General features: G+C 48.8%; 1 protein-coding gene across 1 annotated transcript in view; it reads right to left on the bottom strand.

Annotated features, from left to right (window-relative positions):
- The window catches only part of bmpr2b (bone morphogenetic protein receptor, type II b (serine/threonine kinase)), a 45726-nt gene that overhangs the window by 16632 nt on the left and 14586 nt on the right, over positions 1-14508 (bottom strand). Inside the window, exons 2-3 of the mRNA XM_062456770.1 lie at positions 2434-2622; positions 2003-2182 (exon numbers count right to left, since the gene is read on the bottom strand). Of these exons, the coding sequence (XP_062312754.1) occupies positions 2003-2182; positions 2434-2622 (369 nt within the window). The remainder of the gene's footprint in view (positions 1-2002; positions 2183-2433; positions 2623-14508) is intronic.

Here is a 14508-nt window from a genome sequence, read left to right as displayed (position 1 = left end):
GAGAAAGAGGGATCATAAATTGGAGTGGGGGGGTGCACGGGCGTGATAGGGCTAGAGAGTTAGCACCAGGAAAGTCATCATTGCATTCCTTACAAAGCAATTAAAGCAACTGCCAGGAGCTAATCTACAGCTGATCGATCAGACCCTGCATCCACACATCTGCTTCAGCCCCGCTCCGCCTCAACACTTGACCCTCGACCTGTCTCGACCTCACACACACACACTTTGCGGTTTGTCCACAAACAGTCTCTGTAAACTATGATACTCACAACAGCTGAGCAGCACAGCAACTCCATACCATACACTGACTGGCAGTGGCAGCAGGCCTCCTCTCTCATACACACACACACACACACACTCTCACACGCACACACACACATACTGTGTGTGAGCCTTGCCTGTGTGTGTGTGACCACAAAACAGGCACAGCATCCTTGTGCATTTGCCAGGGGCAGGGGTACTGCAGAAGAGCTGGGGGAGACCACCAACTAGTCACAGGCACAGAGTGAGCTGGGGGATTTCTGCCCGGTAACATCATCTGTGAGGCTGATGATTGGACAGGACAGGACAACGTCTGCTTAATCTTCCATCCCCACCCCAGTCCATCTAACACACATACACATACACACACAACCCCACGGGGCCCCCCCCAGGACTGGCTAGGAGCCAGGAGAGAGGCCCCTCTCTGAGCTCTGGACTGTAAGATTCCAATCTTTTACCAACAAAACGCTTCATGTGAATAGAGCAGTGAGTCAACATGAAGGGAGAAGATGAGGCTTGAGACTCTAAAACAGACCCCTTGAACAAACCGTTCTCTCGTTCTGCCTCTCTCCGTCTCTGTCTCTCTCCCTCCCGCAAGACGCTGTGTATCTGTCAGAGCCAGATCTATATCAGTGGCCTACACTGTGCTCGGGCCGACCAGGGCAGAGCACTTCCTTGTCCAGCAGCTGACAGATGCAGCCAATGGTCAGACGGACTGGGGTCCATCTCTGTGTGTCTCTGCAGCCTGACTCACTCACTCATCTGGCCCTGCTGGAGACTGGGGGGGGGGAGGGGTAAATAGAGGGGGACGGATGGCGAGATAAACAGAGGGAGCAAGCGAGAGACATAGATGGACAGAGAAAGAGAGAGACGGGGAGGGGGTGATGGATAAAGGGAGAGAGAGAGATAGATGAAAGGAGGAATAGAGAAGACAGGGTGATGGACAGAGGGAGAGGAGAGAGGCGCAGTGAGAGAGAGAGAGAGAGACAGAGAGAGAGAGAGAGAGAGAGAGAGAGAGAGAGAGAGAGAGAGAGAGAGAGAGAGAGAGGGGGGGGGGGGAACCTGCATGTTTCCTACAACAGCCTCCACCCTCTCTCCCTCCGGCCTGGCTGCACGTTCAGCTGTGCAGCTCTGAAGTAGCGCTCGCTCTTACAGGGGGGCACAAGAACAAATCAATTGCACCCAATGTCTCACAGAAAGTACTATCTCACATAAAAGCGCTATTTTTCACCATCTAGTGCGCTGGGAGTTGAGCAGTGAGTCGGCCCACAGCATGGTGTGAAAGAGAGAGAGAGCAAGCCAGAGAGAGAAAGAGAGAGAGAGAGCTGAGGTAGCAGGATATCCTGAGTACAATACTGTACAGCTAACCCAAATACTCCCTCCACCCCGCTCACAGGCCCAGCACAAGAGACCGGATGCAATAAAGACAATAGCTGGACCAGGCCGGGCCAGGCCAGGTCAGAGGTAATGTATGGGCGGAATGTATGCTCAGAACAAGCTACTGGTCTACAGGGACTATGAGGAGGGTTTCTTCAGGAGTTTGGGGGTACCTCGGAGGTTTGGCTCTTTCTGGCTCTCTAAACTTCCTTCCTTCTGTATCCTGACCTGATAACATCCTCCTCCAGGGAATTCACTTTTCTGGAGAGCAGGATGTACCTGTTTGTGTGCGTGTGTGTGTGCACGTGTGTGCGTGCGTGTCTCTCCGCGAGTGCGTGCGAGTGCGTGTGTGCGTGCGACTCACAGAGGGGCTGGGCGCTGGTGGGGCTGGGAGGGGGGAAGTCCTCGGTGAAGTTGACGTTACACATGTTGGTGCTGCAGCAGCAGAAGCGGTAGGTGCCGTTCTGGATCTGCGACGGCGTGGTGGTCACCACGCAGCGGTCCTCGTGACACTCCTGCTGGTCACCGATGAACGTCCAGCAGCCTGGTGGGGGGGGGGGGGGGGGGGGGGGGGCGTGAGGAAGAGGAGGGGCCCTGTGCCTGTGCAGAGTGTGTGTGTGTGTGTGTGAGTGTGTAGGAGTCTGACAGACTGCCTAGGAGGATACTGTATGGTGGTGGGGTGGTGGTGCAGGTTTGTGCATCGGTTGACCAACTGCACTTCTGTGTGTACCTCTGTGTGTGTGCGTAGCTGTGTGTCAGTGTGTGTGTGTGTGTGTGTGTGTGTGTACGCCTCACCCTGCTTGACCAGGTGGATGTCTCCGTCCCTGCTCTTCTCCCACAGACCGTAGCAGCGGGAGCCTTTGCTGCAGCGGACCGTGGTGTTGGCCGCCCGCCACTCTCCCGCCCCGGCCCCGCCCACGTGCTGCTCGTCGTACTGCTGCTGCTGGTCGTTGAAGGCACACTCCCTCTCCTCGCTCTGGGCAGCTGGGGGAGGGGGCGGGGGGGAGGACAGAGGGGGAGGAGGGAGAGAGGGTTAATACTGAATCCAAATGGCCTTATTACGCCAGGCTGATCCGCTCCCAAACAAAGCGCCGTTGACAGACAGCGACGCAGTGAGAGCCTTCCCTGTCTCACAGCTCCTGCACACCGACCCTCTCAGAGCCCTCCCTCTCATCCAGGCCCCAACACCATTTACACAGAGGATCAGGAGAGAATAATATGTTTTATTTAAACATAATGACTAGGAGGAGAGGGCAGTTTTTATTTGTATTTTTGGGGGGAGGACAATATTTATACAAAGGACAGATACTGTGATGAAGTCCCTCCAATGTTCCAACCGTGCAATTAATCCCACAGTCAGATGTGAGATATCCGGATTAACCAGCAAACCGAGGCCTACACAAACATTTCATTGGTCAATCTGTCTGTTGTACATTCATCAGAGACACACACACACACACACAAACACAGGACTGATAATAACTGCAATTACTCAAAAGTAGAAAACAGCTTTTGTTATCTGGCCGCTCGGTGTGTGTATGTGTGTGTGTATGTGTGTGTGTGCGTGTTATAAACAGTGAGTGTGTTGGCTGCAGAATGCGGGGGGGTCTGTGAATCTATAGCAGGGAAGCGAAGTTAATGAGATTCAGCAGCAGAGACTGTACAGTAGGTGGTCTCCTCAGTCTGTCTCAACGCTCAACACACAGAATAGGACACCTGGAGAGGAGCTCTGCACCTGCCCTGAACTGGTGACACACACACCGACACACACACACACACACATCTACAAAGCGTCTGGTGAATAGGCACCATGACAACAGCTGGAGAACCAAAAGGGGGAGTAGGTAAGCTTTCTATTTCGCCTTCATCACAAACTCACATTCGCTCGCCCTCCGTTTCTCTTTCTCGCTCGCCCACTCTCTCCCTCTTTCCTCTGTCTATCTGTCTCTCCCCCCCCCATCTCACACAAACACACACACACACACACATACAGAGACTGATGTATCACGGCATGGAGGTCAAGAAAGGCTCAGAGTCATGCTTGTGGACAGAGATCTTTGGGGCTGAGTGTGTGTGTGAGAGTGTGTGTGAGTGTGTGAGAGAGCTCTACAGGCAGACTGCTTGGGCTGGAGCTGATCCGTGATAAGAGCTGTTTGGAACAGAGGGGCTTTATGAGTGTAAACACGGAGCAGCAAGCTGAGTTAGTCATCAGGCAGACGATGAGTATCTCTAACTAACCTCACCTCCCCCCTGAACACCACCAAGTCCTCATCCCCCTCTCCCTCTCAGCAGACCAGGAGAACCCAGACCAGGAGAACCTAGACCAGGAGAACCCAGACCAGGAGAACCTAGACCAGGAGAACCCAGACCAGGAGAACCTAGACCAGGAGAACCTAGACCAGGAGAACCTAGATCAGGAGAACCTAGACCAGGAGAAGAGACCCAGAGCTGGACTGGGTGACCTTGGGAGAATGTCTCTTAGTTCAACGCCAGGGAAGTTTTTATAATTGACTACAGGCTTTGTTTAGGAATAAACAGGATCTTTCAGTGTTACTGTGTTACTGCCATACATGTTATGCACCTTCCTGCCACAGTAAATTCTGTGTTTGTGTAAATCTACATGGCAAATAAACCAAATTCTGATACTGATATCTGATCATCTTTGAGTGTTTCATTCTCATTCTCCCAGCAAATTCAGTGCTGGCTATGTTTAGGAGTAAACAAGACACTGTCCTGCTGGCTTTGAGGTGAAAAGGCCTGTGTGCTCCTTCTGCTGCTACTGCTAATGTAAGTGTGTGTGTGTGTGTGTGCAATGTTGTTATCCTGCCAAGGTTGTGGTGGGTTGTCTAGCTGCAGAGTTGTCTGAGATAAGATTCAACTCTGCCTTAGTGAGGCAGGACCTTCAGCCTAATCTACAATCTTTCTCCTCATGAACCCTCTCCTCCCTCCCTCTCCCTCTCCCTCTCCCTCTCTCTCTCTCTCTCTCTCTCTCTCTCTCTCTCTCTCTCTCTCTCTCTCTCTCTCTCTCTCTCTCTCTCTCTCTCTCTCTCATCTCATCTCATCTCATCTCATCTCATCTCATCTCTCTTGCACCCAAAAACAACCGTCTCTGCTCCTGGACGTGGGCTCACCAGAGTGGGGGCTTCTCTCTGTGGCTGGCCCACGTGCCTCGCTGCCTCGTGGCCCGGTCGTGGGGCGGCCACGTCACACTCTAACACAACAGGACAACACGCCTCACTGTGCACTTTCCATCCCCGGTAGGTAGAGAGGGCAAGAGGGAGGGAGGGAGGCAGAGAGGGGGAAAGCAGCGGTCGTGCGATGGAAGGACAGAGTTGGTGAGAGTGAAGAGCTGGAGGCCAGTATCCTCTGTGGTCTGAGAGGATGGAGGGATGGAGGGAGGGGGAACGGAGACCAAATAGAGAAATAATATAATTAGGGGAGGCTGTGTGGCCTGTGATGTGGCGAGCCTGTCCAGTGATCTCCTACTGTTCCCTCAGGCTGACTAGCGACGCTGCTGGGACTCCTCAACTCACTGGACCCTAACAGGGATAGAACACAGCCAAGGACACACACACATTCTCACACACACACACAGTCTCACACACACACACTCTCACACACACACACACAGTCTCACACACACACCTACAGCCTCACACACGTGAGGAGAAGACTTGCACCTTCTCTCTCTGACCTCCAGGAGGGAACCCAGCCCAGCGCCCCAACAGGACTGACACTGGGGCGGAATAATGTTCCAGTAGCGAGGCTGTAGATGACCCCCCTCGTCATTCGCTCTTCAGAGATTGAGTTAAGAGGGATGTTCACTGAACTGTGCTCTGGTGCGGTGCTTGATATGGGCAGTCCTAAGTTACATTCAAGTCAAGTCGGTGTTAACTGACATGTTCAGTCCAAAGCAGTCACGATCATAAACTGAATAAGGCGGCCTGGGCAGGACAGGAGGACATCTCTGGCCTTCCTGGAGCCCTGCAGGCCGAGACCAGGTTCAGGTCCACTTTAGCAGCGGCCATCTTGTAATCGGGAAGGTTATGGTCTGAGGGGAAAACAGATTGCTGGGCTGGCAGTAAACAAAAGAGCAGCCTAGTCTTTACCCCCTGCCCCTCTCTAACCCCCTGCCCAGACTCCCGCCTCTTTACCTCTCTGCCCCCTCTCCACCTCCCCTGCCCAGCGGCCCAGTCTCTACCCCCCTGCCCAGATTCTACCCCTGGCCTTGGTGTGTAACGCCCTCTTAATGCCTCTCATACCGCACCACACCCCCTCCCCTCCCTTCATCGTCCTACTGTACCCTGACAGCTGGCCTAGGGATGACCTGCCGTGAGTGAGTGTGTGTGTTTGTGTGTCATCAGCTCAGTCTGTCTGAGCCCCCTCCTCCCCAACTCTGACACACTCAGCTCCTCCAAACACTGGGGGGTCCCAAAGCTGCTTTAACACAGCTATGAGGGGGGCTAGGGTTATCCTGGGGGGGGGTACAGTAAGAATAGAGGCAGGCAGGACTCCAGGGCCCAGACTCAGCCAAACAACAAGAGGAAAGGTACCTCATTGGTCAGGAGAACAGAAGCAGGTTGCGTGTGAGGGGGGAGGCTCAGTGTGAGGAAAGAGGCTGAGAGTGAGGGGGGAGGCTGAGAGTGAGGAGAGAGGCTGAGAGTGAGGAGAGAGGCTGAGAGTGACGGGGGAGGCTAAGAGTGAGGAGAGAGGCTCAGTGTGAGGGGGGAGGCTGAGAGTGAGGAGAGAGGCTGAGAGTGAGGAGAGAGGCTGAGAGTGACGGGGGAGGCTAAGAGTGAGGAGAGAGGCTCAGTGTGAGGGGGGAGGCTAAGAGTGAGGAGAGAGGCTGAGAGTGAGGGGGGAGGCTGAGAGTGAGGAGAGAGGCTGAGAGTGAGGGGGTGTGTGCTCTACAGGTCAACAACACTGTCAGCTGGCATGATGATATCCACTCTGAGGTCAGCAGGGAGGGATGCAGTCAATCTAAGCACCTGACATCACTCAGGAAGCTCTGCAGTAGATGCACATTAGACATCAAACACCCTGCATGACACACACACACACACACACATTGGAAAATGTCAAGACTACTGAGGAATCCATATATTATCTATCAGACAGTGAATATGAGCTGGTCATCAATCTCAGCTAAGCAACACACACACTAACACACACACACCTCTACCATCTCCTCCTGTCCTTATCGTCTCTGACTAAGCTTCATGAATAACTGCCTGCTACTGAAGGTGTCTCTGACACTGCCAACACTTAAACACCTGACATTAATTTCTCCACACTTTCTTCTGACTGACACCCTTTCTGTGGGTGAGTGTGTGTGTTTCAGTGTGTGAAGGAGAGTGAGTCACATAGACTCTGCCCTCTAACGAGAAGACAACAGCAAACATGAAAGACGCCTTTCGATCCCGTGACATCACCACCACCGCGGATGGCAAGGTAGCTTCCTCTCCCAATGGGAGGGGCCACAATCAGCCGCGCGGGACATGCCCCTCTCGCTCCGTCTCAGCCAATCGGCCGTCTGCCTGCCTGGACGCAGAGCTCAGGCCAGCTGTGGTTAAGGTGAGGCTCCGGTATCCAGACTTCCGTGGGCGGGTGTGTCTGTGCTGTGTTCAAGTCAGACAACAAAGGCCTGGTGTGTGTACTCGAGGTGTCTGGAGTTCTACCCTGAGGCTGTGCTCACCTGGGCCCTCCCGCCTCCCTCCCTCCCTCCTCCCTACCTCCCTCCCTCCTCTCTCCCTCCTCCCTACCTCCCTCCCTCCCTCCTCCCTCCCTCCCTCCCTCCCTCCCTCCCTCCCTCCCTCCCTCCCTCCTCCCTCCCTCCTCCCTACCTCCCTCCCTCCTCCCTACCTCCCTCCCTCCCTCCTCCCTACCTCCCTCCCTCCCTCCTCCCTCCTTCCTACCTCTCTCCCTCCTCCCTCCCTCCTCTCTCCCTCCTCCCTCCCTCCCTCCTCCCTCCCTCCCTCCCTCCCTCCTCCCTCCCTACCTCCCTCCCTTTCTCCCTCATCCCTCCCTCCCTCCCTCCTCCCTACCTCCCTCCTCCCTCCCTCCCTCCCTCCCGGCGCACTAATGGCAGCACGTCGCTGCTTCTTGGTGTTTCTGTCACGCACACTTAGTAAGACGGACGTCATTCCTGTCTGGGCCCGGCTAATGACGATGAACAGCTATCTCTACACACACGCACACACACAGGCTACATGGGGAAATTAGGAGGTAGGGAGGGTCTGGAGGGGCCTTCATAATGCAAATTAATCGTCCGTGTTTCAGCTGTAGCGGGGTTTGCTCGTTTAAGATTAGCAATACTTAATTTATAATAAAGTATGTAGTTCTTGGGGCACCACCTCTTATTGTTAAAGGGATAGAGGAAACCTTATTGAATAATATTTAAATAATAGCCTTCGTAATAATCAGTCTAATCTTAAAGTTGTGAATTCTATGAAAGTAGAGCAGATCAGATAACGTGAGTGATACGCGAATATTATACACAATGATTTATTTAGGAGAATGTAATTATAATGAACAAATACCAGATAAGTTATGGGTTAGTCAGAGTAGTACAGTGGCTGGATGCAAATGAGGGCGAGCAACACAATGGCTGTGTAGAGCGCGTGTAAAGGGGGGGGGGAGAGAGAGAGAGAGGTAGAGAGGGACTTTGTGGGAACAATGGACGAGCAAGGGCAACTGATTTAGCAAGGGTTAAGCTAACTCATTTGTAAAATACAATCAAACATCAACAATTTAATCACAACATGCCAATATGTCACAGGTAAGAAATATTGCAAATCGTAGTTACTTTTGTCGGTTTGAAGAAAGGTAGAGTCAATGGTTTCGTTATCGTCCAACGAAAATAGAACAACGGAATCTTTGGCCAAAGTTCCGGGCGCTCAGTGAATTTGCAGGTTGAGAGGAAAGTTTAGAAATGTAGCTAGCACTTCAGTTTAATCCTACGAACAAGCGGGGGTGATTGTACGTTTGGGGGTTTTATACTCCAAAGGAAAAGGGGGGGTCCCCGTGAAGGTGACCTCTTTCATTGGTCAGTTTTCCCCCACCTGGGCGTTGTCCTGAGATCTGCCTAGGTGTGAAGTGGCTGATAACTTTTCAGAGTTCAGCTATTTCAAATGTCCATGTATTGCTTATACTTCAGAATATAACAATACAACATTCGTAAATGGTTTTGTTAGTATGGTACAATCATTTTGATATCCAGATTGGCTGACTTAACTATACTTGAAGGGAAGTTATAATCAAACCTCAATTAAACAACGTTCTAAGTAAATGGGAAAAACACACATTATAACACATCAACTACTGTCATTGAAATAGTGTCCATGAGCCATGTAGTCCTTGAGAATATGTTTGTAAATCCTTTAAGAAAGTTATTCCTTGTAAATCCTTTGTTCTGATACTGTGGGCCGTGTGGCCTCTGTATCTGACCCCATGCTGGGTCAGAAGCTTTGAAGCTTCTCCTCTGGGAGAAGGACAAAGGGGGAAGACCCTTTCCTTGTCGGGGGTAGGAGAAGGTGTGATGGTACCGTGCTTTGTCTGTGGACTGTGCTACATATCCCCCTGCTGGCAACGTCCGATGATTCGACGTCGTCGGGCTGTTGGCACGTAAGAAGAGCAGAGAACAGACAAACACGACAGTACGATAGCATTTCTACTGGACACATTGGCATGAGTGGACTCTAAACAATGTAGGAATCAATGGGGCTAACTTGGGTCCTATTACTAAATTTCTCTGGGCTACGGTTCTATGCCTAAAAATGAAAGGAAATAAAAGGAAAAAGGAAAGGGAAAGAAAGGAGAAAGATTAAAATAAAATGATAGGAGTGGGAGTGGGCTTTGACTTCCTGGAGTCATAAACCTCATTTGTCAGGGGCCAGGGTAGTTTGGTTATGAGGCGTTGTAGCCCATTATTTTGACAGTACCTCAAGGTCATTCATGTTGGGTTTTCTGGTAACAGATTAAAAAATTTGATAGATTGGTGGAGCCATATTTGTCTCATGACAGTATTTTCCTATTATTTTTGGTTTAAAGGAACATTCATTCTTGAACTTTGAGGCATTTTGGCTAAGGCACCTGTTGTGCACTTGTTTCGTCAGCAGTTTGACAGGGTCAGGTTGCTGGTATAAGGCCAGGCCAGGCCTCTGTGCATGGCCTGTTGTCCCCGCGAGTAGTGATGGTTTCTTCCGGGGGTTTTGCCAGCTTGTTGCAGCTGGGGTGCTTCTTCTGGGATGCTTGGTGGCCATAGTAGGTCTTCCTACTTTCTGCACTCTCATCCAGTTGGCATCATATGACTTCTTTTGGACCTGTGATGCTTCTCGTCGCAGGTGGGTTTCTGATGGCACCCGACGGTCATGGCGTTGTGTTGATTTTGTTTGAGTCTTGTGTCTTGATGGGTGAGTGGCGTAGCTCTGGGGCGGTCTGGAGCGGCCATCTAGCTCATGGATTCGGTCCTCTTCTGAGAGATGTGGATCAGACGTGGAATCTCCCCCCCCTTCCACTGTGAAGACTGTGTTTTGGACTTCAGGGTGAGGCAGTGGATAGGGCTTCTCGACGTTGGTCCACATCTGGTTTCGTTTGAAGTCAATGAGGGGTTCCAGTCTGTTGAGTAGATCGTGTCCAATCAGCAGCTTTTCGGTCTCAAGCGGTGAGACATGGATGGGGTGGATTAGGGACATTTCCCCAAACGTTAGCTTCAAGTACAGCGTCTCTGTGACTGGAGCTTTGTTTTGGGTGAAGCTTGTGATGTTGAATTCACTATCTTCACTTTTAATCCATCTTCTGTTTGACCTGGCTATTCCTTTTAGCTGAGCGGCCAAGGTGGGTGCAATCAGGCAGATTTCTGCACCCGTGTCCAGCAATCCTTCGCAGGGCACTTCATCTTCAAGTGTGATGGGGACATAGCTTCGGTTAGCTCTTCCTTTTCTGGAAAGCTCACCCAGAAATGTGTGTAACTGTGGGGCTTGTTTGTGTGTTGTTGTTTCTGGAGGTCGTCTTCTTGTGGGTTTGTGGTGTTTTCGGGTCCTGTTCCCTTTCTTCCATCCAATGGGGAGCATTTGAGGTGTGTTTTCCGTGTTGGGGCCTTCTAGTCATGCTGGGTCTGACGGATGTCGTCCAGGGCTGTTGTGTTCGTTTTTGTACGGTGTGGGTCTTGTTGAGTGGTTTCTTGCGTGATAGGAGTGTTGTTTGTATTCATAGTTGTTGTCGGGTTGTCTGTTGTAATTGTTTTGATATTGTTCGGGTCTTGTTGAGTGGTCTCGTGCATTATAGGAGGGTTGCTTGCAGGCGGGTCTGGGTTCGTAGGGTCTCTGGAGTTCTCTTCCTTCTAGTTGTAGGTGTGAGTCTGATTCCACCACATGGACATTTGAGTCTTGGGATCGATTGTTGTTCGCCCATGATTTATATGCCATGTCCCTCAGCTGCAGAGCCGTCATGGTTTCCTGGTTCGCGAAGGTCGTCATGAAGGGTTTTATGGATTGGGAGAGGTTGTTGATGAACACTGACTTGAACATGGGAGTTTCTTCTCCTCCGGGTTGGTTTTCTGTTGCGAAATAGGCTTTCCGGAGCCTCTCATAGAATGTCTTTGGGTTTTCGTTGGCCTTTTGTTTTGTGTGCAGGGCGATAGTGCAGCAGGAGCCTTTACTTTCTGAGTGCCAAGCCTTGAGGGTCCGGCAAGCCATGTCATAGCTGTGGCGTTCTCCAGCAGGTTGCCTGTCAAGCAGGGCTCTGATTGAGCTGGAAGAGGTGTTCTTCAACAGGTACAGCTTGTCCGCGTCTGTAGCTGTAGGCAGGCGTTCGAGATTAGAGTTCAGTTGTTCTAGATACATCTCAATGCTCTGAGTGGGATTGTCTGGATCGAACTTCTCTATGTTCCTGCTAATTTTCAATAGCAGATCTAGTGACACTGCTGGTGGCAGGTCATGCATTTCCCATGCATTTTGTGGATAGGCTGAACGTGAGGGTTCATCATGGTCATCCCATCTGTTTGGGGCTGTGGTCTGACCGCGACGTTCAGGTTGGAATTGTAGCTCCATTTTCTGGTCATACAGTCTTCTGCTCTGCTGTTCCACATCTTCTGTTCTCCTCATCCTTCGTGGATTCGTGTCAGCTTGGTACAGAGATTGGCTGGGAGGGGATGAATCCCTATATGGTCTTCTTGTTTCGTATTCTGAGTGGAGCGGTGCTTCAGGTGATTGCAGCTGTCTTGGGTTTTGGTTTCTTGAATGCCGATCTACTTCTCTGTCGTCTCTTCCCCACCTTCGGTTGGTGTCGGGGTCTTCTGTGGACTGGATTGTGGCGTTCGCCTTGTTCAGCTTACGAATGGTAGATAGCAGTTCATTTCTTGTTTCCTGTAACTCCTCCTTCATTGTCTCCCTGTCAGCTGTGATGTGTGAGAGATCTTGGTCCAGGTGTTGGAATTTTGTGTAGAGAGTGTGCCATTCTTCTTTTTGGTGGTCGTAGTCTGCTACTTTTTCATTAGCTTCATCCAACATCTTAATAGTGTTTTCCATGAGGGCGGTTGAGTCCTTTTTGCTTTTCTGAACCCCCTGCATTTCTTCTTTTAGGTCTCCCAGTTCCGTAGCGAGTTCCTTGTTCTCCTGTTGAAGTGTTTCCCGGATATCTCGTTCAGTTTCTTTCGCCTTGAGGGCATCCCTGAGGGTTGTTTTCTGTTCCATTAGCTGTTGTCTAGCTCTATCCAGTTCTCCAGTCAGGTCACTGGTTTCTTGTTCCATTAGCTCCCGTCGGTCCTGTTCCTTTTCCTTTTCTTTGAGGGCATCTTTGAGGGTTATTTCCTTTTCCATTAGTTGTGTCTTAGCTCTTTCCAGTTCTCTTTGTGCCATTTGCTCCCGTCGGTCCTGTTCCTTTTCTTTTTCTTTGAGGGCATCTTTGAGGGTTATTTCCTGTTGTATTAGCTGTGTTTCCTGTTCCGTTAGCTGTGCTTTAGCTCTATCTAGTTCAACAGCCAGGTCGCTGGTTTCCTGTTCCAATCGTTTCCTGTGCTCTTGTTCTCTTTGTGCCGCCTTGAGAGCATCCTCTCGATCCTGGAGAGCCTGTGTCCATTGTGTGTTGACTTTTGTTATTGATAACCTGAGTAGTGCAGCATAGTTGAGACCGAGGCTGGATAGGCATTTGACAATTTGGGATTTGCTCAATATTTGGCCTACATTTTCTATGACCACTTCTTGAGTTTTCCTGGTGATCATATCGGAATTTAGATCGGTCAGCGTTTCCACATATCTTGGGTTTTCTTTTTCGGATAGGTGGACAATCAGTTTCTCAGCTTCCGTGAGGTGAGACATGTTTGGTTCGGCTACTGGAAGTTATTAACACAATGCTATTGTGATAATTGTTGATAGGCACTTTAGTTTTGTAGTGGTTCTCTTTTTGGCAGCAATATATATACTTCTCTTTTCCTTTTTTTTTTGTTTACCAACTTAATATTAAAATTAAAATCAGAAGTTAATATTCAAAGATTAACAATCAAAAACTGAGATTAATATTCAGAAATTAAAATCAATATTAAAGTCACCATCCAGGATCAAAGATTCAGAAAATAAATAAAATTGTTTACCAAATTAATATTAAGGTTAAAATCAGAAGTTAATATTCAAAGATTAACAATCAAAAACTGAGATTAATATCCAGAAATTAAAATTAATATTAAAGTCACCACCCAGGATCAAAGATTAAAAAAAAATTGTTTATCAAATCAATACTAAAATTAAAATCAGAAGTTAATATTCAAAGATTAACAATCAAAACTGAGATTAATATTCAGAAATTAAAATTAATATTAAAGTCACCTTCCAGGATCAAAGATTCAAACAAATTATTTATTCTTTTAGGCCTATATTAAATCTTAATTTCAGTAATCTTGTTATAGTATCTATAAACGATTAGAGACTTTAGATTGAGTAGCTGTTGATTTGTTTTAGCCTAAACCGGACTGAGAAAGTACAATGTATTTAAATACTATAGCACATTAAGTTAGCCGGTTTAGCTTGTAGAATCAAACAGATAATGAACTAAATTGTTGCTGCATCTATAATGTAGCTTTAAATTGGGCAAGGGTTTTACATTCACCTCGAATTGAATGCGAAACAGTGAAGCTTCTTTTCGAAAAGCTAGTGTATCAATTTCGGAATTGTTTAACAATATTGTGGCAGTACAGGCTGCGTTGTTCGGCTACTTCCAAACAAAAGTCCTTTTGGACTGATCGCAGATAGAGTGGGCAAACTAAAAATAATACACTTTACGTTTAATTATTATTTAGCGATTGTTGTTAAAGTTGTATATTGATGAGGGATAAATAGGATTACAGTTCAGTATGGTCAACAACGCCGATATTCTGACAACTTCCACTTTTAAGTGCGCGGAATGAAAATCAAATTACAGGTCTTTGTTCACGAAAGGTAACTATTTCCGGTTAAGCAACAATAAAGGTCCTTAAATAAGCAGCTTCTCCTGTCTCAATAATTATTTTACTGTTACTTTACTGATTCTAGAGGTTGAGTGTTTACATTAATGTTGAATTACATGCAAAACAAAGTGAAGCTTTTTCCGAAAAGCTAAGTTAATCAATTTACCAATTGTTTAACAAGGTAGAAGCATATAGCTTAATGTAGAGAGCTGCGTAGTCTCCTTCAAAATCAAAGTCCTTTTGGACTGATCAATGTCTGTTATCTACCTCTAACTAGACAATGGCAACTTATCAGTTGCTTGGTTGATTTACTCAACCCAAATGGCCAACACTACTATAATACACCTTTCCGAAGCGTGTATGGTACCAAAATAGTAGTGTTGTGACTCTATAAAAAGGATCTTATGCCTTCATGTAGAAGCGCTGCCTTTGTT

This window comes from Osmerus eperlanus, chromosome 3, assembly GCF_963692335.1.
Source record: "Osmerus eperlanus chromosome 3, fOsmEpe2.1, whole genome shotgun sequence".
Taxonomy (NCBI): domain Eukaryota; kingdom Metazoa; phylum Chordata; class Actinopteri; order Osmeriformes; family Osmeridae; genus Osmerus; species Osmerus eperlanus.
This window is presented reverse-complemented; position numbering and strand designations above follow the sequence as displayed.